Here is a 27,171-nt window from a genome sequence, read left to right on the forward strand (position 1 = left end):
CTACAGTCTACATTATCCACAGAAACGCGTGTACATCAGACCGGCTTGCATACATAGGGACAGGACATTGAGGAACCGGACAGCATAACGCTAGTATGATGAAGTTGTCCCGTGGAGTTGAACACACATTCCTCACCGTACACGACGCCGACCCAAGCAGGCTTGTGTACAGTTTCCATGTCAGATAGTTCATGAGCATCTCCTGAGTGAGTGAGTGAGTGAGTGAGTGAGTGAGTGTGGATGGGTGGGTGGTTGAGTGATTCAGTGATTGAGTGACTTTGAGTGAGTGAGTGAGTGAGTGAGTGACTGCGTAAGTAGTTGAGTGAGTGAGTGAGTGAGTGTGGATGGGTGGTTGAGTGATTCAGTGATTTAGTGACTTTGAGTGAGTGAGTGAGTGAGTGAGTGACTTTGGGTGAGTAGTTGGGTGAGTAGTTGAGTGAGTGAGTGAGTGAGTGAGACACCACTACGGGACAATACCCCATCACTGGGTTCCCATCCCGGTTTGCTGCGTCTGAGACCTTCATCTCTTTCTCCCCATGTACATGTATGTGTTCTCTGCTTCATAGCATTTATTCACCCGATGAAGGAGTAAGTATATACTCCGAAACGTTGTGTTCCCTAATAAACAAGTTGACATCCACAAACTTACATACATGATGACCTGGTACAAGAGAAGTGCTTCACTATATAAAAAGCTCCATTTTAGGATTTTGAACCATCAATAATAATTCAAGACTTGTTTTTTATTACTGCGTGTAAGTTTATACACATGTGAACAGACTCGTTAATCCATATCACTTGGAATTGTACTGTCCGGATTAATGAGGCTTCTCTGTATAACACATTTGCCATTAATTAACCCTCCACAGCGTTGTATTTCAAAGATCTACGATAAGACCATCATTTAACACGGGTTGTGTTGAGTACCCACCATTAATACATCCTACGTGCGTTATAAGAGATGAATGCTATGGATATAACGAATTTGCAAATTGGAAAAGTGTTGGGAATTACGATTTTCTTGTCCCCGTATATCGTTCATTGCCAGTCCGGACCAATGAAGATCTGGGGTAGAATAGGTCTTCAGCAACCCATGCTTGCCGTAAAAGGCGACTATGCTTGTCGCAAGAGGCGAGTAACGGGATCGGGTGGTCAGGCTCGCTGACTTGGTTGAAACATGTCATCGATCCCAATTGCGTGGATCGATGCTCATGATATCAATCACTGGATTGTCGGGTCCAGACTCGATTATTACAGACCGCCGTCATATAGCTTGAACATTGCTGAGTGCGGTGTTTTTAACAACAGTCAACAAACAAGCAAACAGCAACTTCCCCACAAAGTATACAAACTGATAACAAATATTGATGATAATGGTTCAAATCCCTGGGCACTCATACAAGAAATATTTTATTTAAATACAGTTTTGGATTTATGTGTCTTTCCCAACACATCATTCATGGGAGACGTCAAGGAGAGATTTTACGACTCCTTCTTTCAATATTACCACTCCCTCGACGCTTCATCTGAATGTAAAGCCCCCTTTACACAGGGCTGCGACCTTTGTGCCACCTTTGAGCGATCAAAAACTGGCCAGGACGCTCAATGGTCGCCTGAACCCAGAAAATCATGCTCCAGCAGTTGTCCAGTAGCGACTGCTCGAGTTGTTCAGCGTCTGCAACCACAATGAAACACTGCAGCTACAAGCCCTCTATTTATAGGCAGGCTGAGGAGGCACTACAGGTAGTCAAAGGAGGCAGAAAAGAGGCAGAAGCATTGCCATGGTGTCTCAAGGGTTGCTGTGGTCGCCGAATGGAGACACAGCGGTCGCCACAGTCATCATTCAATGCACGCTGTTGATCGCCCAAAGAAGGCACAAGGGAGGCAGAAGCATCGCCCAGATTGACAGGAAAAATTTTCAGCAGAACGCATCTGTTACCTGGCGACCATTCGACGACCACTGTGCCTTCATTCTGCAACAACGACGATGCTTGTGCCTCCCTTCTGCCTCCTTTGAGACACCTTTTAGCAACCAGCCTCCTCGGCGACCTTTGTGCGACTGTTTTGAACATGTTCAAAAATTCACGGCGACCATGACGTCCATGGCGATGTCTGAACCTCCCGTGCCTCCTTTGAGCCTCCAACGACGACCTGGCAAATTGTATGGTCGCACACGAGAGGCACAAAGGTCGCCATCCTGTGCAAAGGCCCCATAATTATTCTCGGTTTAAATCTTAACAATGTGTGGAAACCTATTAACGTGCGACCTTCTCCCTAACGGAAAATAATATTAAGCATGTTGCGGTGTAATTACCTAAAGTTAAACGCGACCGTCATACAAAGACCATATAAATAGAGAATCTCACCCGAGTACCTTTTGATATCAAGTAAGTCAACGCTCGTTGATAAAAGTGGAAAAACTCCGAGGCTCACAAATGTTTTCCACTTTTATCAACGAGCGTTGATATATTTGATATCAAAAGACACAATGGTGAGATTTTATTTATCATCCAACATCATTCTTCCAACTTTTTCAGTTTGTAGACAGTAATAAGCAGTGTCTTAGTGTAAAAAGTACTTGTAACAGCTTCAGTAGCAGAGCCATTAGTGATGTCATTTGATTGTGACGTCATGGTAACTGATGAATTTCTCTTTTGTGTAAAACATCCATTTTGTCTGTGAATGGTTTTAGCGTGTTCCAGATATTCCTCTCCTCATCCGGGAAATGTTATACATGACACTGAAGAAACGTTGATGAGATGCTCTATTTCTATGTTTTTGGAATCAAGGATCACTACTAGGGCCTCATTGACCATGTATTAAGCCACATTTCGGATGCTTCACCTCAAACACAACATACGAGGCCTTTCAGTGCAAAAATAGTTTTGAAATATAAGCATTAAATTTCTATGATAGCGGTACGTGGGATTACCATGCTTGCCGTAAAAGGTGACTATGCTTGTCGCAAGAGGCGCCTAACGGGTCGGGTGGTCAGGCTTGCTGACTTGGTTGATGCATGTCATCGATCCTAATTGCGTGGATCGATGCTCATGATATTAATCACTGGATTGTCCAGTCCAGACTCGATTATTTTCAGACCGCCGTCATATAGCTTGAATATTGCTGAGTGCGGCGTTAAACAACAAACCAACCAACCAACATGGGATTACAGTTTTTGAGTTAATTGATATCCGAATTGTACTGCAAGCGCCATAAAATCTAAAGTACCGCTAGCTGGCGATTCCAATTTTACAGAGTAGGTGCGTGAGTTGGTGTTCACGCCGCTTTGAACAGTGTCTCCGTTATACCACGGCGTGCCAGCCTAACATGGATGCACACTCAGGGACTAATACAAAGCCGTGAACATTTTCTTTTTTTAAAAACAAAAAAAACAAAAAAACGAGGAATGTATGGTGTTGACAAACCGATGATCCAATTCAGGGCAAATCATGATTTCGAACGCACGATCAGCGGATCCTTGCTTCACTAAGGGACTGAACGCAGAATTGCGGCGCCCTAAAAAGCTTGACCTACTGACCCAGGGCCAAAGGGGTCGTGATCATTCTTAACGTAGTAAGGTGTTATGAGTACCTTATGAATATCATCACTGGGGATTGCCCCCGTGAAGATTTGGGGCACAATGTGTCTTCAGCAACCCATGTTTGAGTGTCTTAAGAGGCGGCTAACGGGATCGGGTGGTCAGGCTCAGTGACTTGGTTAATGGATGTCACCGTATCCCAGTTGCCTAGATCGATGCTCTTGATGTCAATCGCTGGATTGTTTTGTTCAGACTTGATAAATTACAGACCACCGTCATATAGCTGGAATAGTGCTGAGTGCGGCGTTAAAACAACAAACACGGGAGCTTGGCAGGACAGCCCTAGTTAATGATCACCCGACAAATAATTAAATACCATGTCATTCATGCGTATCTGCGAGTTCGACGCCTGACGCCTGGAACTGTTATCAGTTTACGCCATATCGGCTCTTTCCTCACCACTCTGTATCATGTAGGTATAATCAAACAGAATGGGACCAGTGCACCATCGGGATCACTTACAAGCATCAGTTGACTTAAGTCACGAGTCACCATGCCCACCTGTGACCTTCGTAAGTGTCCGTCACCTATTCGACCCTTTTCGTTCAATTCTGTAACGGACCCGTGAAGATTCGGGTTAGAATAGGTCTTTAAAAACCCATGCTTGTCGTAAGAGGCGACTGACGGTATCGGGTGGTCAGGCTCGCTGACTTGGTTGATCCATGTGATCGTATTGTGTGGATCGATGCTCATGCTATTGATCACTGGATTGTCTGGTCAATTATTTACAGACCGCCGTCATGTAGCTGGAATATTGCTGAGTGCGGTGTTAAACAACAAACACTGGAGATTCCAAGGATAGTCCTAGTTAATGATCCACGCTGTCTACAATATAGGTCAGGTATGTCAACCAATATAAACTTGTAATGGTATACAATATATGCCTTGTGATGAACGCACAGCATTATGATTTTCTTGTTTATTCATATAATAATAAAAATTCAAGATTACAGTACCAAACAAATTAATGGGTAAATCTTATTTCAGCGCCGGAGAATCATTGCCAGGCAGCTGAGCTGTTATTCTGGTGTACGCTACAGGAATTTGCACGTTTGATGAACCCTTAATCTGGAGATGACCCTTCGTGACCAAGCCAGATGGTTGTTATCATGGTGTAAACACTTGGTGAGAGGTTTTCAAATCATCCCTGGTGGTTAGACAGGTAAGTATTAAATATATGCTGGGCTTAGTATTCGTTTCCTGATGCAGTCCTGCACAAGAATATTTGATGTAATTTAGCAACTGCTTTGAATGTAGGGGTAGTGAGCGTAGTTTCTGTGTGTGTGTGTGAGAGAGAGAGTGCGTGTGTGTGAGAGAGAGAGAGAGAGCGAGAGAGTGTGTGAGAGAGAGAGGGAGAGTGTATGTGAGAGAGGGAGGGAGCGTGTGTGTGAGAGAGGGAGGGAGCGTGCGTGTGAGAGAGGGAGGGAGCGTGCGTGTGTGTGTGAGAGAGAGAGGGAGAGTGTGTGTGAGAGAGAGAGGGAGAGAGTGTGTGAGAGAGAGAGGGAGAGTGTATGTGAGAGAGGGAGGGAGCGTGCGTGTGTGTGAGAGAGAGAGGGAGAGTGTGTATGAGAGAGGGAGGGAGCGTGCGTGTGTGTGTGAGAGAGAGAGGGAGAGTGTGTGTGAGAGAGAGAGGGAGAGTGTGTGTGAGAGAGGGAGGGAGCGTGCGTGTGTGTGAGAGTGAGAGAGGGAGAGAGTGTGTGAGAGAGAGAGGGAGAGTGTGTGTGAGAGAGGGAGGGAGCGTGCGTGTGTGTGTGAGAGAGAGAGGGAGAGTGTGTGAGAGAGAGAGGGAGAGTGTGTGTGAGAGAGGGAGGGAGCGTGCGTGTGTGTGAGAGAGAGAGAGCGAGAGAGTGTGTGTGAGTGAGAGGGAGGAGTGTGTGTGAGAGAGGGAGGGAGCGTGCGTGTGTGTGTGTGAGAGAGAGAGGGAAGGAGAGTGTGTGTGTGTGAGAGAGAGAGAGTATGTGAGGGAGAGAGGGAAGGAGAGTGTGTGCGTGAGAGAGCAAGAGAGAGTGTGCATGTGCGTGTGAAATAGAGGGAGAGTATGTGAGAGAGGGAGGAAGGTAGCGTGTGTGTGTGAGAGAGAGAGGGAGGGTGTGTGTGTGAGAGAGAGGGAGGGAGTGTGTGTGTGAAAGAGAGAGTTTTCAAGTGTTTACTGTCTACTGCCCGGCAGTTTATATTTCCAGCGGACATATTTCCCTCTTTTTTTATAGACGTCACACTGGTTCATCGTCCGACATGTATACAGACGAAATCATCGAGAGTGTTGGAGGTTTTGGGCGATTCCAAATAGCCATGCTGGGAATGATATTCGGGGTGAAGATGGTCATTGCTTGGAGCATGATCATGATGTCTTTCGCTGGCGTGGCCCCTGATTGGTGGTGCACACCTCACGGCGTTGATCCCTACAACGTCAGCTACAGGGACAACACGACGTTCCAGCAGTGTCACGGCGTGGACAACAGCTCATGTTCCTATGCATACTCCGATGAGATGAACACCGTCATTAATCAAGTGAGTGTGTTTTGAACTCATCTAAATCGACCCCTGAGGATTCTGGGCAATAGTTGTATCATGATTGATGTACGGGGTGTTATCTGGTTCAGAATTGCGCGTCTTAGCACCCAGACGACCCGTGAAGATCCGGGGTAGAATAGGTCTTCAGCAACCCATGCTTGCCGTAAAAGGCGACTATGCTTGTCGTAAAAGGCGACTAACGGGATCGGGTGGTCTGGCTCGCTGACTTGGTTGATCGTATCCCAATTGCGTGGATCGATGCTCATGATGTCAATCACTGGATTGTTTGGTCCAGACTCAATTATTTACAGACCGCCGTCATATTGTTGGAATAATGCTTAGTGCAACAAACAATCAAACAAATGCGTCAGGCATTGCTCATAGTATCAGCCACTGGTTTGTCTGGCTCCGATTTGATCATGTACAGGGATTGTGTTAGTGTTAACGCCACTTTGAAAAGTATTTCACTACACTTTAGCTTTATGTTAGAGCGAGTGGGTGAGTTGTGTTTAACGCCGCCTTGAACGGTATTGCAACCTGTCACCTTAACGAGGAACGAAAAACCCAAGCAATACAGGCGTCAGTCATTTACCACTTTTTGTGAGAGTGGTATGGTGCTCACAAACAAAGAAACATAATATTGGTAATGTCAGAGGATTGGGCGATTGGTAAATGACTCTATTCATGGTGCTGACAAACAAAGAAACATAATATTTGTAATGTCAGAGGATTGGGCGAGTGGGATTGGACGAGTGGGCGAGTGAGTGAATAATATTCGCCACCGTCAGCAATATTCAATATCAGATTTTCAAAAGACAACAACCACCAACAACCCCCAAGACCCCACCACCACAAATAGCAACTCTAGCATGTACACTTATTCGATGGTAACGTGAGGTGAAATGGGTTTAATGCCGCATTCAAGTTATTGCACTTATTTGTATTACGACCACAAGGCTATTTTGCTTAGGTCAAAGTACATACATGATCATGGCTAATATTTGAAAGTTGAACAACCTAGAGAAATATGTGTACAGGGTTAGCCATGTTAGATATCACACGCGTTGAGTAATCCCAACACCGAAAGTGAAGGTTGGAATGTTTAAAGGGGTCAACATCAGGAGTTGGATAGCCGTTTGACAGCATCTCATGAGCCCCTGTCCAAATCACGGACACCTTAGTCCCTGTCTGTCCACATCCCGTCAGTCCCTTTGTCCGTATCCCGTCAGTCCCTGTCTGTCCACATCCCGTCAGACCCTGTTTGTCTACATCCCGTCAGTCCCTTTGTCCACTTCCCGTCACTCCCTGTCTGTCCACATCCCGTCAGTCCCTTTGTCCGTATCCCGTCAGTCCCTGTCTGTCCACATCCCGTCAGACCCTGTTTGTCTACATCCCGCCAGTCCCTTTGTCCACTTCCCGTCACTCCCTGTCTGTCCACATCCCGTCAGTCCCTTTGTCCGCATCCCGTCAGACCCTGTCTGTCCACATCCCGCCAGTCCCTTTGTCCGTATCCCGTCAGTCCCTGTCTGTCCACATCCCGTCAGACCCTGTTTGTCTACATCCCGCCAGTCCCTGTCTGTCCACATCCCGTCAGTCCCTGTCTGTCCACATCCCGTCAGACCCTGTTTGTCTACATCCCGCCAGTCCCTGTCTGTCCGTATCCCGTCAGTCCCTGTCTGTCCACATCCCGTCAGACCCTGTTTGTCTACATCCCGCCAGTCCCTTTGTCCACTTCCCGTCACTCCCTGTCTGTCCACATCCCGTCAGTCCCTTTGTCCGCATCCCGTCAGACCCTGTCTGTCCACATCCCGCCAGTCCCTTTGTCCGTATCCCGTCAGTCCCTGTCTGTCCACATCCCGTCACTCCCTGTCTGTCTACATCCCGTCAGTCCCTGTCTGTCCACATCCCGTCAGTCCCTTTGTCCACATCCCGTCAGTCCCTTTGTCCACATCCCGTCAGTCCCTTTGTCCGTATCCCGTCAGTCCCTGTCTGTCCACATCCCGTCAGACCCTGTTTGTCTACATCCCGTCAGTCCCTGTCTGTCCACATCCCGTCAGTCCCTTTGTCCACATCCCGTCAGTCCCTTTGTCCGTATCCCGTCACTCCCTGTCTGTCCACATCCCGTCAGTCCCTTTGTCCACATCCCGTCAGTCCCTTTGTCCACATCCCGTCAGTCCCTTTGTCCACATCCCGTCAGTCCCTTTGTCCACATCCCGTCACTCCCTGTCTGTCCACATCCCGTCAGTCCCTTTGTCCGCATCCCGTCAGACCCTGTCTGTCCACATCCCGCCAGTCCCTTTGTCCGTATCCCGTCAGTCCCTGTCTGTCCACATCCCGTCAGACCCTGTTTGTCTACATCCCGCCAGTCCCTTTGTCCACTTCCCGTCACTCCCTGTCTGTCCACATCCCGTCAGTCCCTGTCTGTCCACATCCCGTCAGTCCCTTTGTCCACATCCCGTCAGTCCCTGTCTGTCCACATCCTGTCACTCCCTGTCTGTCCACATCCCGTCAGACCCTGTTTGTCTACATCCCGTCAGTCCCTTTGTCCACATCCCGTCAGTCCCTGTCTGTCCACATCCTGTCACTCCCTGTCTGTCCACATCCCGTCAGACCCTGTTTGTCCACATCCCGTCAGTCCCTTTGTCCGCATCCCGTCACTCCCTGTCTGTCCACATCCCGTCAGTCCCTTTGTCCGCATCCCGTCAGTCCCTTTGTCCACATCCCGTCAGTCCCTGTCTGTCCACATCCCGTCAGTCCCTGTCTGTCCACATCCCGTCAGTCCCTTTGTCCGCATCCCGTCAGTCCCTGTCTGTCCACATCCCGTCAGTCCCTTTGTCCACATCCCGTCAGTCCCTGTCTGTCCACATCCCGTCAGTCCCTGTCTGTCCACATCCCGTCAGTCCCTCTGTCCACATCCCGTCAGTCCTTGTCTGTCCACATCCCGTCAGTCCCTTTGTCCACATCCCGTCAGTCCCTTTGTCCACATCCCGTCAGTCCTTGTCTGTCCACATCCCGTCAGTCCCTTTGTCCACATCCCGTCAGTCCCTTTGTCCACATCCCGTCAGTCCCTTTGTCCACATCCCGTCAGTCCCTGTCTGTCCACATCCTGTCAGTCCCTTTGTCCGCATCCCGTCAGTCCCTGTCTGTCCACATCCCGTCAGTCCCTGTCTGTCCACATCCCGTCAGTCCCTGTCAGTCCACATCCCGTCAGTCCCTTTGTCCACATCCCGTCAGTCCCTGTCTGTCCACATCCCGTCAGTCCCTGTCTGTCCACATCCCGTCAGTCCCTCTGTCCACATCCCGTCAGTCCCTTTGTCCACATCCCGTCAGTCCCTGTCTGTCCACATCCCGTCAGTCCCTTTGTCCGCATCGCGTCAGTCCTTGTCTGTCCACATCGCGTCATGCCCTTTGTCCACATCCCGTCAGTCTCTGTCTGTCCACATCCCGTCAGTCGCTGTCTGTCCGCATCCCGTCAGTCCCTCTATTCATATCCCGCCAGTCCCTTTGTCCGCATCCCGTCAGACCCTGTCTGTCCACATCCCGTCAGACCCTGTCTGTCCACATCCCGTCAGTCCCTTTGTCCGCATCCCGTCAGTCCCTGTCTGTCCACATCCCGTCAGTCCCTGTCTGTCCACATCCCGTCAGTCCCTTTGTCCGCATCGCGTCAGTCCTTGTCTGTCCACATCGCGTCATGCCCTTTGTCCACATCCCGTCAGTCCCTTTGTCCACATCCCGTCAGACCCTGTCTGTCCACATCCCATCAGTCCCTTTGTCCACATCGCGTCATGCCCTTTGTCTACATCCCGTCAGTCCCTGTCTGTCCACATCCCGTCAGACCCTGTCTGTCCACATCCCGTCAGTCCCTTTGTCCACATCCCGTCACTCCCTGTCTGTCCACATCCCGTCAGTCCCTGTCTGTCCACAACCCGTCAGTCCCTTTGTCCACATCCCGTCAGTCCCTTTGTCCACATCGCGTCATGCCCTTTGTCCACATCGCGTCATGCCCTTTGTCCACATCCCGTCAGTCCCTTTGTCCACATCCCGTCAGTCCCTGTCTGTCCACATCCCGTCAGTCCCTGTCTGTCCACATCCCGTCAGTCCCTGTCTGTCCACATCCCGTCAGTCCCTGTCTGTCCACATCCCGTCAGTCCCTTTGTCCACATCCTGTAAGTCCCTGTCTGTCCACATCCCGTCAGTCCCTGTCTGTCCACATCCCGTCAGTCCCTTTGTCCGCATCCCGTCAGTCCCTGTCTGTCCACATCCCGTCAGTCCCTTTGTCCACATCCCGTCACTCCCTGTCTGTCCACATCCCGTCAGTCCCTGTCTGTCCACATCCCGTCAGTCTGTGTCTGTCCACATCCCGTCAGTCCCTTTGTCCACATCCCGTCAGTCCCTGTCTGTCCACATCCCGTCAGTCCCTTTGTCCACATCCCGTCACTCCCTGTCTGTCCACATCCCGTCAGTCCCTGTCTGTCCACATCCCGTCAGTCTGTGTCTGTCCACATCCCGTCAGTCCCTTTGTCCACATCCCGTCAGACCCTGTCTGTCTACATCCCGTCAGTCCCTTTGTCTACATCCCGTCAGCCCCTGTCTGTCCACATCCCGTCAGACCCTGTCTGTCCACATCCCGTCAGTCCCTTTGTCCACATCCCATCAGTCCCTGTCAGCCCACATCCCGTCAGTCCCTGTCTGTCCACATCCCGTCAGTCCCTTTGTCCGCATCCCGTCAGTCGCATGTTTTCGTGCTTGTTCACACATGTTCTAAAATGTATGCTTCGGGAAGTGGTTGAATGCATTTCAATTCGCTGTACGATGGTGCATCTAAGGTTCCGATGATTGTAGGTTCGAATCCTAGTTTATACATCAGCACCCTTGCACCTGTGTGGTAAACGTACACAACTTCATTCCTTTCGGCCGTTTCTCACACAGTAACATGACACGCAATGATTGGTCCACCCAGTTTGTGTAAAACGTGCCCCGCGGACGGTTGTTATAATGCTATGATTCACATTTTCGCTGTATGTCGAGGCACTGTAAGCGACCCTGTTGTGATTCCGGGTCCGGTCGGGTAGCCTAGTGGTTAAAGCGTTCGTTCGTCACGCCGAAGACCCGGGTTCAATTCCCGACATGAGTACAATGTGTGAAGCCCTTTTCTGGTGTTCCCCGCCGTAAGTTTGCCTGAGTTTTGCTAAAAGTGGCGTGAAACCATACTCACTCACTCCGTGTCAGAATAGGTTCCCAGCGACTAAGAGGATTGGGTGGTCTGACTCGGCGACTTGGTTGATAGCGTGTCTTCCTACCCCGAAGGCGTGGATCGTTGCTCACAATGTCGATCACTGGACTATCCGGGGTAGAATAGGTCTTCAGCAACCCATACCTGCCGTAAAAGGCGACTATGCATGTCGTAAGAGGCGACTACGGGATCGTGTGGTTAGGCTCGCTGACTTGGTCATCGATCACAATTGCGTGGATCGATGCTCGTGATGTCAGTCACCAGATTGTCTGGTCCAGACTCGATTATTTACAGACCGCATATAGCTGGAATATGGCTGAGTACGGAGTTGACAAGCAAACAAACAAACAAGCAAATAAACAGTTAGCGAACGATTTTGTTTTATGTTTTCTAGTGGAACCTTGTCTGTGACAAGGACACCGTTGGGGCAACGCTGACGTCCATTCAGATGATAGGCGTGATGGTAGGAGCATTTGTCGGAGGTCAGTCAGCTGATGTTATTGGAAGAAAGAAGACCTACTATCTATCCATGCTTCTGCACGGCGTGTCGAACCTAGTAGCAGCTTTCTCGGTGTCTTGGCAAATGTTCGCTACTCTCAGATTCTTTATAGGCTGTGGGATAGGCATATACCTTTCAACGTCGTATCCGTATGCGATGGAGTTCGTGGGCACCAAATGGAGGTCTGTGTGTTCCTCGTTGCCTATCTGGACGACTGGGGTCGGATGTATGGCACTGGCGACCTGGTTGCAGCCAGACTGGTACTACCAACACATCATCAATGCAGCTCTGCACATCCCATTCTTCCTGGGATGGTTGTAAGTGCAACAAACGTACATGGCATATCTAGTTTCAATAGGCATATATCGTTTCATCTCCCAAGGGAAAGGGGCACGGGTGGACAGGGTTAGACACGCCACTGGTCCGATAGCCCGAGACTATTGGAAATCCAGAGGGACTAGTTTCCTACAAAATCTATATCTTTTGCATAAACCACTAGTGCGAAATATCATCCGTACTAGTTGGATATTACCAATGGTGTCTATCCCTGAGTGGGATGGTTGTGTTCCCGATCGTTATTTGCTCCTCGCGTGTAATCGGGAGTGACTTCCCTTGGAATATCACGATCGGCTCCATGCGGGCTTACTCGGCTTATTCCGATGTACACCAGGCATTCGTCACCACTCGCCCCTTTCCGCAACCTGCAAGAAGACTCGTTCCCCTATCGATGAATGTTATGTGCGAAAATACGACAAACCAATCAGAATGCGCGTTTGATTTTAAGTTCTTCGTCAAAGAATCCCTCAGAAATAATTTTTGATTTTACATATGTCTTGCATCTAAAATATACCCAAGACACAGTTAAATGTGTTCAATCATACTGTATAACTCCGCACGTCCCAATGTGCTTTAAATTGCATCTGAAATATATATAATACATGGGGAAATAATATGTGAACCATTACGCAACGAGTTGACAATTGTTTTGAGTATGCCCGTTTGCGCTAAGACGGAACCCGGTCGCAAAAATGGCAATGAGAGGGGCACGAGTCGCTATTCGGCTTGTCCCGGAATAACACGAGTTGGTCACGAATGGTACACCAGGATGACTCACGATCAAATGGAGTGGGCCGTGCGTTTCCTTTGGTGTGAATCTAGATTGCTATTTAAATTCATAAAGTCAAGATAACCACAAATATCAGTACTAGGTTTTCAATTCGTTTACATGAATCACAGTTTCTTTTGGGTTTGAATATATTTCCTCTTGTTCAGCGGGGGACGCGGGGAACAACAGAAACCTATGGTCGGCTCGATTCGCGGTTCGCCCCGATTATGTTTGTAGGTTAGTCAGCACTCATGCTCCTTGGTTATACCAAAGTGAGTGAGTGAGTGAGTGAGTGAGTGAGTGAGTGAGTGAGTATGGTTTTACGCCGCTTTTAGCAATATTCAAGCAATATCACGGCGGGGGACATCAGAAATGGGCTTCACACATTGTACCCATGTCGGGAATCGAACCCGGGTCTTTGGCGTGACGAGCGAACGCTTTAACCACTAGGCTACCCGACCGCCCCTTATACCAAAGTGGTAAAGGCCTGAGACCTGCATCACTTCGGGCTTTCCTCCCACTTTAATCTAACATGCGGTGATATAACTGGAATACTGTTTAAAGCGGCGTTCAAAGCTAACTCACTCACTCATTCATGTTCAGCTTCGTCCCGGAAAGCCTACGCTGGCTGACTGTGCAGGGGCGACTTGGGGAGGCGGAGGAGGTGGTTGATCAGATGGGTCGGTACAACCGGAGACAGAAATCTCCCAACACCGCACAGCTGCTGAAACAGGTTGCAGAGGAGGAAAAGATATTGAGGGCGTCGGGCACCAAGTACACATACCTCGACCTGTACAAGGGCTGGAGCATGTTTCGGAAGTCGGTCGTCATCCAGTTCCTCTGGTGAGTGTGGGGAAGGAGAGAGGAGGATCTGTTGTAAGAACGTCACGGGAACTTTATCAGGAAGTGTGATCGCCACTGGTGTTACCTGTTACCAGGGAAGGACACGGGACGCGATCTGTACAAGGGCTGGGTCGTTCGAAGTCTCCCGTCATACATATTGTCTGCTCAGTAAAGCGGGCGTGGCGTGGCGTGGCGTGGTGTGGTGGAACGGTGTGATGTGATTTGGTAGTGTAGTGATATGCGTTTGGCCTGGCGTGACGTGGCGTGGTGTAACGGTGTGATGTAGGGGTTTGGTAGTGTAGTAATGGGCGTGTGGCATGGCGTAGCGCGGCGTAGCGGTGTGATGTAGTGGTTTGGTAGTGAAGTAATGGGCGTGTGGCGTGGCGTGGCGTGGCGTGGCGTGGTGTGGTGTGGCGTGGCGTGGCGTGGGGTGGCGTGATGCGGTGCGGTGGAACGGTGTGATTTAGTGGTTTTGTAGTGGCGTGGCGTGGCGTGGCGTGGCGTGATACGGTGCGTAGGAACCGTGTGATGTAGTGGTATGGTAGTGTAGTGATGAGTGCGGTGCGGTGCGGTGCGGTGCGGTGCGGTGCGGTGCGGCGCGGCTCGGTAGTAGTTTTGGTGTGGTAGCATTGTGTTTTAGTGGTTTGGTGGGTTTCCTGGTGGTTTATATACAATTGCAAATATACAACATGGTAGCATTTATGGTCAGGGATTAGTCTGTGATTAAAAGTACGAGGTAACATTGGTATAGATAGCGTTGATAAGAAGCTTTTACACGTGTTCGATATGATGACATGGTGACATGATCACTATTGCAGGGCATGCATGTCTCTTGTCTACTACGGTCTGTCCTTCGGGGTAGGAACTCTATCAGGAAACCTTTACCTCAACATCTTCCTCATGGGCATCGTGGAGCTCCCTGGCACCTGTCTGCTGTTCCTCGTAGCTAACAAGTAGGTCCGTCTTACAGCGGAGGTGGGTGAGTGAATGAGTAAACACCGCTATAAATAATATTTCAGTTATGTAACACCGCGTTACCTTGAGGAAAAGTTAAAAGAAATGCAGGTTCCAGACAAATGCCACGCTGATGATAGATACGTGTACCGGTCCTAACAGACCAAAAATAATAATCGTGCCAAACTTTGGATTCGAACCCATGAACAGCACATGTTTTTTCATGGAACTTGGTCCGCCTCACAGCCCCTGAACCATACTATTTTCCCTTCCGCTCAGCCCTTTCTGTAATGCAAAGTGTCTAAATGAAGCAAGTCTAGATTTTCATGTTCCTCAGGTTCAGATTGTGAATCTCCCCTCTTACTGGGCCTCCTTTTCAATTTAAATGGCGTTATTTGTTTCTATTGAAATAAGATATATTTCGAGACTAAGCGTCAGTCTACATGGGACGCAACTCTCCACCACGATTACCTGACATAACTAGACCACACTTCCGTCTCAACAGATATCACCCTGTTTTAGAAATAGTAAACGAACTTCCCGTTGCATAAATGTATTCTCACTGTATATGATATAACGGAAACGCTTTATTTCAGGGCATTATCATTTGCAGAAGCCTGAGGTCTTCAATGAACTTCCCGACGAAGGAGGGCAGTTGAAACGAGCGAGGGCTTCTGAAAATGATAATGCCCTGAAAAATAGCGTTTCCGATATTATAGCTAAAATGGATAGAATGTGTTAGGGCTGGGACGGGTAAATCAAGTACCCGGGTCGCGTGGGTACTGAGTAGGACCCGGGTACCCACATGACTACCCGGACCCGTGGGTATATATTGTTTAATGACAAATATTATCTAGAAATAGAAGTCACTTTCTTTCTGACTATGCACCCATTCCTTCTGATTTTTCATATGATTGAATAAAGATATAAGTTATATATATAAACGTAATTCAACTTCAGTGTATGAATGACCAGATTGTTTAATACGTGTATAGAATACATTTTGCCAGGGCTATTCTAAAAATGTTCCCAAATCGGACATTTTGGGACATCTCCTGAGACCTACAGCGGGTACCCGGGTAGGGCCGGGGGGGGGATGTACCCGAGTAGTAAATTTGGACTCGTCCCAGCCCTAGAATGTGTTATCAAATAAAAATAAACAACAATATCGGTTTTGAAACATTTACTGCAATCAACACACAGAAATGTCACTGAGCCACTTTTAGAAATATGGAAACGTCATAGAAAAAACCAGATGTCGTCACTATTAAACATTATAGCTAAAATGGATAGAATTATCATTAACCCTCTGGATGCCGAGTTGTTGTTTTCTGGCGCACATTTTCCTAAGATCTGAAAAGTGAAGGTTGTGCGAGAATTGCGCTCACGCGGCACTGGATCTACCTCTGGCTATACAAATACGCAGAGGTGGAGAATATTAAATTTCCTATTTGATGGTGTAAATTTAACTGCAAATATTAAACCGGTTTTAAAAAAAGACACTCCTTAGTGTTGTCAGAGAATTTATTCTGCGTTGAAAAACGGTAAATTTCTCCGCTTTTTATCGTACACGGATAAAAGTACTGTGCGACGATTTTTTTATTTATAGGTTTTACGGAAACTGTGAGCGAACAAAATACTGCCTAATATCCGAACGACATAGATATATATTAAATGGAGTTATATGCGTATGTATAACGACATATATTCAATGCCAAAAATAGCATGTGGTAAAGACGAAAGCTGATTTTCTTTATGACGTCAAAAGGCGACAGAGAGGTTACACACGTACAAAGGAAAGGGGGCATAACTCCGCTATGCTTAGCACTAGTTTATTATTAACTTGGGTCTAACTTGGTGAGAATTAGCTGTGAGAATTAGCTGTGGGTAAGGACAATATATTGTCGTGGTGTTTTGTTTAGAGGAACCAAACTATTCCAACACAAATATCTATATTGAAACTGTATACCTTTAGTTATAAAAAAAACCATAGGAAATGATGAAATCGTACTTCATAAAAAAAAAGGTAATAGAGAAATGGATGACCCTATCTAACCTATAACTTAGTCCTTAGATTCCAACATTCTCCTGAATGTGTAAGTGTAATTTGACTAATGTTGCACCATTATTAATGTAGCACTAGCCTTATCATCAAATGTAATGAAATACAAAAAAAACCCTCCATTCCAGCTTTTTGACGTCATGGCTTGTTTTATGTCTTTGATAACGTCGGAGAAAGACGACACTGGTATTTTGATGAAATATATATGTCCCCCAATTTTCGTTCATGGTATGGAAAATCTCGATGTGTAAAACGGAATTTGACGCTTTTTCGACACAACATGAAATGACTGCTTTCACCAAGTAAAAAATATTTTGAATATGTAAACAATTTGATAGTTTATCGTGTATCTTAATTGGACAAGACACGCACCTGTTTGACATCAATTTACGTAATGAAATACCCAAAAGAATATTTCAAAACAACCAAAATTATATTCAATATTGGACATATATTTATTCATTATTATGTCATTTTATCTCTTCATCTCGTCTCAGAATTACACAATAAAAGATGCGAAGAAAGCTCTGTTGGTATAGAATTAACAGGATAACGGGGTATACATGGCATGGGTTTTATTTTGATACTTTTTACAATTCCTGGAAAATAAGGTACACAGTTTTACATTCTGTGATCACAATATTGAAAAAAGAATAATCACATTGATTAACTGATGCAAAACGAGAGGAATAAGTCGTAAATTTTTTGTGACTAACGCGCACCTGGCGAATCGTTAGATATCACTGTTCTGTGCGTCAAACGACTTTAAAAAAATAATTTTAAGACCAAGACAATTCTTTCAGAAATGTGTGCATATATTTTAACGAAAAATATTATCCATTTGTTAAAATGATAAACATATGTATATATTCAGTTTTATTTGTAAAACAAAATGCTATTCATGGTTATATGAACTTGTATTGACTATTACACATCACAAGAAATACGTACATGCTGCAGTTACATTTACACTAAGTCTTCATCTTGTAACACTTGTCAAAAGAAAAGAAATATTGTATTCGACACTATAAACCTATCAATTCTTATGTAAACAGTGTTCAAACAAACAGGAGATTATCAACGGTTCATATACATGTTATGGCCTATATTTACGTATGATATCATTTTGAACATTGGCAAATATCCAAAATGAAATTAATTGTGTAAAAAATTATGTATAGAAGATATGCAAAATCTACATCATAACTTAAACTGTAAACAGCATGATACAATGATCGTGTGCACTCTCATTCAAGGACCTTCACCTAAAAGAAATATGAACAACAATGTTGACGTATGACATCACTCCCGACAAAGATCACGAGGGAGGACACCGCCCGGATTAACGAAGTTCAGCTTTAAATTAACAACAAACATTCAGAAAGTTTTCCTTCTTTGGTAATTCGAAATGTTTGGACATGAGAAACTTTATATCCAGGGGTACCTTCAGTTCAAAGATGTACTCTTTCTGTTTACAGAATTGGAAGAAGGTGGACGAGCTTTGTTTATTTTGGGGCCGCGTCGATTTCTGCTTTTGCTATACCCGTGGTGTCGATATATGGTGAGATATAATGTATACCACAACTCTGTCAAGCTCGATACGCTAGATAAAGTCATAAAGAACACTTAGGTTAAAGAAGGGCTTGAGCCCAAATAACCAACTGCTATGGCTGAGCTAACCACGCCCAAAAAGGGGAGGTTACTCTAAAACTTCATTCTAAAAATGACTGGAATCTTTATGCAAGACGATAGGCAAATTACCGGTGACTCTTCTTTATGCGTTAACGTCAGACACCTGTAGTTCCTCGATATAAAGTACGGGACAACATGTGTTACAACGACCTTGCCTTTAGTCATAAAATGGTTCGCTATGATGTGGCGGAAATGGGGAATATGCATGTAGATCTCATGCACGGACCCACACACGCGCGCTCACACACACACACAGAGACGCGCGCGAGCGCACACATGTTCACACACAAGCACGCGAGCGCTCACACTCACGCACAGACAGACACACACCACACACATACGCACACACACACACACACACACACGCGTGTACACGTGCAATAATCCTGAACTCGACATTATCCAGTCACAGTTCACATCACCACAATCGATTGTGTCTGAAATTGTTTTTACATATTTGTAATCCTAGCATGCCCAGATCAAACTTCAGACAATACAACTGGATCACTTCATGGCACCTATGCTCATCTGGCAATTTCTTTCAATTTACAAAATGTAAACCTTAGTAGCTTTATCAACTGTCGCAGTCTTTAGGGCTCAGTCACACATTCAGGATTTTTACTGCCGTCCTTGATAGGACCATTCCCGTTTAAATTTGTCAAAATCTGATCACGATCCTGTGATTCGTGGCGAAAAACTCACAAACATTGATATTGTTCAGGAAGCGTCCCGATTTAGCCGAATTCGTCCCGATTCTCCCGTTCTCAATCCGAATCGGATCCGATTTGTATCTTCCGCATGGTAAAAAACGACCGAATCTGTCCCGACAGCGTCCCGATTCTCCCGAATGCGATCAGACAGTGACCGGACAGTGACCCGACAAGGACGGTTCGCATTCGGCAAGATCTGGAAACAATCTGAACTCAATCGACAAGAAACGTCAATGAACAATTCATGCCCGTTCATCACGACAGCGTCCCGATCCACAGGACACCGTCCAGACAACACAGGACATTGTTACGATTTTGATCCGATACAGCAGAATCTGTCATGACATAGTCACGATTGTAATCCGACTAGAAAACAATCGGCCGAGTTTCCCGAATGTTACGGGACGCACCATACTGTCTGGAGTGCTTGGCCGACCTCTCTCGACCTTTCCCGATCCGTAGGACTTTGTACGAACGCATACGACTGCGTTCAGACAATGAAAGAACATTCCAGATCATTGAGGATAGTAATCCGACTTTTTCACTTTTCGTGTCGCAGCGCTGTCTGATCTCAAACGGGAGCCATAATCGGCACTGTGTGAACCTGGCCTTACGCTGTGTTTATGAGAAACTGCAGTTGTTTGTTTGAAAAATGTTGTGACATAACGAGATTGAATACTTTTATCAACAGGACTGAAAAATGTACTTGAAATTGTAATTACGCTTGTTTGTTTGTTGTTTAACGCCGTACTCAGAAATATTCCAGCTATATGACGTCGGTCTGTAAATAATCAAATCTGGACCAGATAATCCAGTGACTGACATCATGAGCATCGATCCACGCAATTGGGATACGATGACGTGTCATGTGATCAAACTTACCGTCGTTATTAATATTCATGATTGTGTCAAAAGATTATGCAGTGCATCACAGCTGCGTACGGAAGCCTTTTAGGGCCATTTGTTTTTTATAAAACATTTCGATACTATCTTGAAATTTCAAGAAACTAACTTAAAATTTCAAGAAACTAAGTTGAAATTTCAGGATACTAAGTTGAAATTTCAAGATAGTATCTTGTATTCCAAGATGGTATCTATAAATTTCAACTTCTGCATCTTGAAATTTCAACTTAGTTTCTTGAAATTTCAACTTAGTATCTTAAAATTTCAAGATAGTATCGAAAAAAACAAAAAACAAATGGCCCTAAAAGGCTTCCATAGCTGCGGAAACATACAGCTAGTTTCAAACAGAAAATCATCGGAGGTAATTTGAACAACTGGATATATGATCAGCCAAGCGAAGTCAGCTTTAGCAGTTCGTTGAAAGAAAGAAGAGAATAACACGAATATATAATTGAAATTGAAGGTTGATGTTGTAAGAATTATTTGTCATCCACATACATGAATACCGCTTTTCACAAGACACGTTACATTTCAGGAGGCATATACTGCAGGTTAAGTAGATACCCATGGTTGAAAGTGGCTAAAATGAAACAAAAGTGCGTGTGTGGTTTTACGCCGCTTTTAGCAATATTCCCGCAATATCACGGCGGGGGACACCAGAAATGGACTTCACACATTGTACCCATGTCGGGAATCGAACCCGGGTCTTCGGCGTGACGAGCGATCGCTTTAACCACTGGGCTACCCGACCGCCCCGAAACAAGAAAGAAATGATTATTTGTACGGTGATGTCATATCATAGTTCAACCTGTGTTTTGGACCTTGAGTTTGCAGTGTTTCCGCGACTGTTTTTAGTTAAATTCAATTTTCAAATTTAAACTCTCTTATGCCGTCAGTATAGATTTTCCCTACCCATTGACTGGCATGAGTGAGCGTGTAAATGCATTTCGCCTGTTATTGCGTTTGTCATAAATAATTGAAAATAATACCCAAAAAAGGCATTAATACATAGAGTGATACCAGTACTGCTGGATCATAAATGAAGTTGCTGAAATCAATTCTTCCGGGTATATATGGGGGCACGGAGGCTTGGCATTTTAAGACATATTTGGTATGGTACTTTCTCTACCCCGGGTAGCACGGGTGGCCCAGTCATCTAAGGCGCCGCGATTCGCTGTGCAGAGTTGCGTCCCTTGGGCACGCCAGAAACCTGTGATTGTGGGTTCGAATCCCGGTTCGCCCCGAAATTTGTTTCTAGGTTTGTCAGCACCATACCCGTGCTCGTGGGTTTCACCGAAGTGGTAAACGAGACCTGCATCACTTCGGGCTTTCCTCCCACATTAAGTTGACACGCCGTGATATAATTGGAATACTGATAAAGGCGGCGCTAAACCCACCTCACTCACTCACTCCGGTTTTATATATATATGGTAATGTGTTTGGAAGATGTCCTTGACTCACGTTGCCGAATATCAATGAACGTTAAGACCAACCATTTAAAGCATAGTATTACGTAGAATGGAATAACTTCTGTGACAAAAGCTCGACTGCTTTGAAGTCGGAAAAACGGCGGATGTTGACAGTATATCTCATCAACTCTCTGATTGGTCAATCGTGAGGTTTGATTGACAGGTGTCGATACGTTAATTTCAAGTTAATGTCATGCAAAACCACTTTGACTGTTCGAATCGATTTCAGTCATTCAAAGATGAATAATTACCCTCATTGCACTCGCGGCATTTCTGGACCGTCGAGACCTAGACAAGACAACGGCTCATTAGGGAGGCGCCTGGTTCTCTGCCAGATCCATATAACACGCCCCATTTTAATCTTGGAAAGGCGACTATGCTTGTCGTAAAAGGCGACTAACGGGATCGGGTGGTCAGACTTGCTGACTTGGTTGATGCATGTCATCGGCCCCAATTGCGTGGATCGATGCTCATGATATTAATCACTGGATTGTCCAGTCCAGACTCGATTATTTACAGACCGCCGTCATATGGCTGGAATATTGCTGAGTGCGGCGTTAAACAACAAACCAACCAACCAACCATTTTAATCTTGGGAACCAATTTGTCCAGAAACTCTCCATGCTGTGGACAATCTGGCTCAAAGGTATTTCCAAAATTCAACATGCTGTTTTGATGGGCACATACTAAGGAAGAAAAAATAAAAGAAAATGCGAGAATATTTTTCTTTGCTCAAAACTCATGTTTTTCTTTTGGAAATATATAAATAGTATACATGTATCCGACTTGACGATGTTATTGAAGAAATAATGTTTGCTCTACCCCCATGTGTAGTGTAATAAGGTATTGTTTTGGCCTGAACTATATCAGCTTTAGAGCGCAATCATTATAGAACGTTACACTACGTCGTTCTGCATTATACTCATTCGGGGCAAAATTAAACTTTATTGCACTACTCATGGGGGTAGAGCAAACTTTATTACTTTTTAAGGTGAGGAATTTAAGACTAGCCTTGTGTTTTATTGGAACTGGCTTAAATTTCATGATCCGTTCGGTGGGTGGTTATCGATAGTCCCATGCATCATTAAGTTGTTTATATGCGTGAAGATGCAGAATAGATTAGGTCTTCAGCAACCCATGCTTGCCGTAAGAGGCGACTAGGGGGATCGGGTGGTCAGGCTCGCTGACTTGGTTGATGCATGTCATCGTATCCCAATTGCATGGATCGATGCTCATGATATCAATCACTGGATTGTCTGGTCCAGACTCGATTATTTACAGACCGCCGTCATATAGCTGGAAAATTGGTGAGTGCGGCGTTAAATAACCAACAAACAAACATCACGAGACTTAAACATTCTACAAGTGCATTGGGGGCACATGTAAAAATATCGCTGCTTATTGTGAGCGGAGGTTTATCATGCCGTATATGTTACAACTCTGTTTCTTCCACTGATGTCCAAACTTTATTTCTCAGATAAAGTACAGTCGCCGCCTTTGATCTTTTAACGAAGCATCTTAGAATGCGCATAACACAGTCACTGAAAGGATGTACGGCTACTGCATGTGGTCCTCAAAATCAGGGGCCTGTTGCACAAAACGATCTTAGTGCTAGGATTGTCGTAAGCCTTTGTTAAAGTATGGGAGTTACGATCATCTTAGCGCTAAGATCGCTTTGTGGAACGGACCCAAGGACATTAGGAATAGTATCGGAAGCATATCCAGTTATTAAGACTTAGTTTGGTGTCGATGTCCATACAACGCCGAACACGAGGGGGCGGGTAAGGTGCAGAATGCGACCCCTCTTCCCCCACCCCTTCCTACTGCCCCTTTTTAAACATACTGAAAATGGAAAGTGTGATTTGTATGTCCGTGTTTCAGTCGATGCAGACAAACAGGGGTCGATCATAACCGGCCTCGCTCTGGTCTGCAAACTGGGAATTGGAGTGGGGTGGGGAGCCGTACAGATCCTCTCCAGTGAAACCTACCCAACTGTCATCAGGTTTGTATGCGGACATTTATACTGCATGAACATGGCGGACATATATACTGCATGAACATGGCGGGCATATATACTGCATGAACATGGCGGACATATATACTGCATGAACATGGCGGACATATATACTGAGTGAACATGGCGAATATATATATTGCATGAACATGGCGGACATATATACTGCATGAACATGGCGAACATATATACTGAGTGAACATGGCGAACATATATATTGCATGAACATGGCGGACATATATACTGCATGAGCATGGCGAATATATATATTGCATGAACATGGCGGACATACATATATACTGCATGAACATGGCGGACATACATATATACTGCATGAACATGGCGGACATACATATAAATATTTACTGCATGAATATGGCGGACACATATGGCCTCAGACCACAGTTATCTCCCCTAAGTTTTACCATGAACCGGAAGGAAAATAGGAGAATATAGTACCCTGTTTAAATGGGCTGTTCAGCCTGTGCCAATTGTTTTGGAGTGACTTGTGATAGCTTAAATGAAAGGTTAGACATTGCAGTATGTTGCCAATTTTTTGTTAGTCACATGCTGTGAAGGTATTGATTCCAGCCTCCCATGACTTGGCCCCCAAGTTGAAGGCCGCTCTGTGTGTTTCGGCTCGAAACTTCCGGTGAGCACTGTTGACAGTGGTTACTGCGAAAGGGAGCTGGTCAATGCACGCTGAAACTTTGTGTATTGGCAGGTTGGTCAGCATGCAACAGGAGAACAGCCTACGACTGATAATAAATATGGTGGGCTGTCATGTCACTGTAGATAACAAAGAAGGAAATTAATTGTGGTCTGAGGCCATATACTGCATGAACATGGCGGATATGGCGGATATATACGCTGAATGAACATATCAAAGCTTTAGTGGTTTTCCCCTTGAAAATATCACACATTATGAAGAATTCATATACTGCAGTTTGAAAAGTACAAGGTCAGAGTGCCCTTGGTCCCAGAACAAATATCAGCACACTCCAACGCAGTGATTATTTAGCATTACGCCACAGCCACAGGCTAATTGGCAGTTCGAGTCACCGGAATTTTCTCTTGTTTGTAAACAAACGCGCTATCACTGAAGTCAGAGATCAGGTGCTAATTGGAGTCTTTCAGTACGATTTGCAGTTTGATTTGAACAAGTATAACGACAGCGACAGTGCAGAGCATGACAATATATATTTGCACATCATTGTGGTCGTGATTGTCAACAAACATTGATGCGAAATGGAAAATTCGCGTTTTAAATAATTATGTTGATAAAGGTTAAGAATTTCATGTCATAATTTTAGCTTTTCTAGTTTCTTTTGAGCTTTCTTATTATTGTAGAAAGGGATTTGTCGGTTTTGTTCTGTTATAATGTGATTTTGTAATTTGTTGAATAGTCTGTGAAGATGTGACCGCCGGGAAGGTAGGGGGTGCAGAGTGCACTGGAGGTTGGATTTCTATGATTGATTCAACCCCTCTGTACATGCAGGCCTATACCGCCTCTGTAGTCTAGTGGTAGAGCGGAAGGTCGAGGGTCATACCAAAAGGCGTTAAAAGATGGCACTTGTTGTTACCCTGCCTGGCGCTTGGCATTACGGGGTAAAAACAAGGACTCAGAGTCAGTATACTTTGTCAGAGTGGGGTATTCATGTTAAACTGCGGCATGGTATCTCAGTGGGCTAGCACTATAAATCGACATCAGTCCGGACTAGTACAAGCAGCCACACACACAAACACAAACATGCGCGCACACACACATACAAACACACTCGTGCATGGGGACGGTCGGGCAGCCTAGTGGTTAAAGCGTTCGCTCGTAATGCCGAAGACCCGGGTTCGATTCCCGACATGAGTACAATGTGTGAAGACCATTTTCTGGTGTCCCCCGCCGTGATATTGCTGGAATATTGCTAAAAGCGGTGTAAAACCATACTCACTCACTCACAATCGTGCATGCACGTCGCTATATAAGTGCAATAAACTTAAACGCGACGTTAAACCCCATTTCACCTCATGCCGGTCTAACTTATACTTTCTATTTCAGAAATCTAGGTTTCGGTGCCGCCAATACAACATCTCGAATAGGAGGGATAATTTCACCATATATATTTTCGGGGGTAACGTTGCTGTTTTATTAGGTTTTCTTCATTTTCACACAACCCTTAGACAGGAAAGAAGATATATATAGTTCAATATAATGCCCAACTTTTGATTGGGATTCCGGAAAGATAGCACACTAAACTGACGTAACTTACAGCGAGTATGCGTAAACTCTGCTCTTTCCTGTGAGACCCGTGAAGATCCGGGGTAGAATAGGTCTTACCTGCCTGGCGCTCGCCGTAAAAGGCGACTATGCGTGTCGTAAGAGGCGACTAACGGGATCGGGTGGTCATGCTCGCTGACTTGGTTGATGCATGTCATCGTATCCCAATTGCGTAGATCGATGTTCATGATGTCAATCACTGGATTGTCTTGGCCGGGCCAGACTCGATTATTTACAGACCGCCGTCATATAGCTGTAATATTACTGAGTGCGGCGTTAAACAACAAACAAACAAACCTGGTTGTGTTTGCTGCATGTCCATTTTGTTCGCGACGCCACTTTGTCAACTGCACCTTGTTAATATGAAATAATATATAAAATGATTTGATGACCAACCTTCCTACCTAGGATACTTTTTTTCAGAATAATACATGATAATAAATTACTGCTATTAAGTTGAAACAAATCATCATTACAGAAAAAGGGCGATGTCTTTGTTCCGTTCATGGTTGTCGGGTCGACGATGGCGGTGTGCGCAGGGCTGGCCATGCTCCTGGAAGAAACAACAGGGCGCCCTCTAGGGGACACAATGGTTGTAAAGGGAGACAACTCTAAAGCGAACAAAACGCCCGACACGGACTCTAATGTACACAATCCTGAGAAACAAACTGATTCTTTGTCATCTTGCTCATCCACGAAACTGTGACCTGAAGTTGGAAGAAACTGACATTGACTAAAGTAGTTGTTCTTTGATTTATAATAAACCGAAGTTGGAAACGACTTCCAAACTTTAGAGTTTCCTTGCCAACCACAGTTTTTGTGAATTTAAAGTTCACGATTGAGTTTGGTTAAACGCCGCTTTTAACAGCATTCCAGTTTTATCGCAGCGTGTCAGCTTAATGTGGGAGGAAAGCCCGAAGTGATGCGGGTCTCAGACGTTTACCACTTCGTTGAAACCCACGAGCACGGGTATGGTGCTGACACACCTAGAAACATAATCGGGGCGAACCGGGATTCGAACCCACAATCATAGGTTTCTGGCGTGCCCAAGGGACGCAACTCTGCACAGCGAAACGCGGCGCCTTAGACGACTGGGCCACCAGTACCCCAAGTTGTGAATGAAATTGACAAGTATGGAAACTACTTCCGAAGTAAGTGCCCCCTAAAGTTCATGTCTATAATTTTATATACATTAACTATCCGAACCGATTATACCATTCTCAGTGAAATTGGAGGCGCCAATAACCATGTGGTCTAGGGCACAACATAGTTGCATATAATGGCTCCGCTAGGATCCGCTAAGCGT

At 45.6% G+C, this 27,171-nt stretch overlaps 1 protein-coding gene across 1 annotated transcript; it reads left to right on the forward strand.

Moving 5' to 3' along the window:
• Positions 1-4,698: 4,698 nt before the first annotated feature.
• Positions 4,699-26,639, forward strand: LOC124144702 (organic cation transporter protein-like). The gene is made up of 9 exons (XM_046514238.2): positions 4,699-4,760; positions 5,806-6,106; positions 11,737-12,158; positions 13,550-13,789; positions 14,608-14,742; positions 18,284-18,366; positions 23,461-23,581; positions 25,647-25,719; positions 26,344-26,639. The coding sequence occupies exons 2-9, from the start codon at positions 5,831-5,833 to the stop codon at positions 26,569-26,571; spliced, it is 1,578 nt and encodes a 525-aa protein (XP_046370194.2). The 5' UTR covers positions 4,699-4,760; positions 5,806-5,830; the 3' UTR covers positions 26,572-26,639.
• Positions 26,640-27,171: the final 532 nt, after the last annotated feature.

The sequence above is a fragment of the Haliotis rufescens genome, unplaced genomic scaffold (assembly GCF_023055435.1).
Source record: "Haliotis rufescens isolate VD_foot unplaced genomic scaffold, xgHalRufe1.0.p SCAF_9, whole genome shotgun sequence".
NCBI classification, from domain to species: Eukaryota; Metazoa; Mollusca; class Gastropoda; order Lepetellida; family Haliotidae; genus Haliotis; species Haliotis rufescens.

Excerpts from the sequence above, each read along its gene's own strand:
- LOC124144702 (XM_046514238.2), top strand. The coding sequence starts at position 5,831 with ATGTATACAGACGAAATCATCGAGAGTGTTGGAGGTTTTGGGCGATTC. Across the intron at positions 6,107-11,736 it reads TGAACACCGTCATTAATCAA|TGGAACCTTGTCTGTGACAA; the intron begins GTGAGTGTGTTT and ends TATGTTTTCTAG. Across the intron at positions 12,159-13,549 it reads CCATTCTTCCTGGGATGGTT|CTTCGTCCCGGAAAGCCTAC; the intron begins GTAAGTGCAACA and ends ATTCATGTTCAG.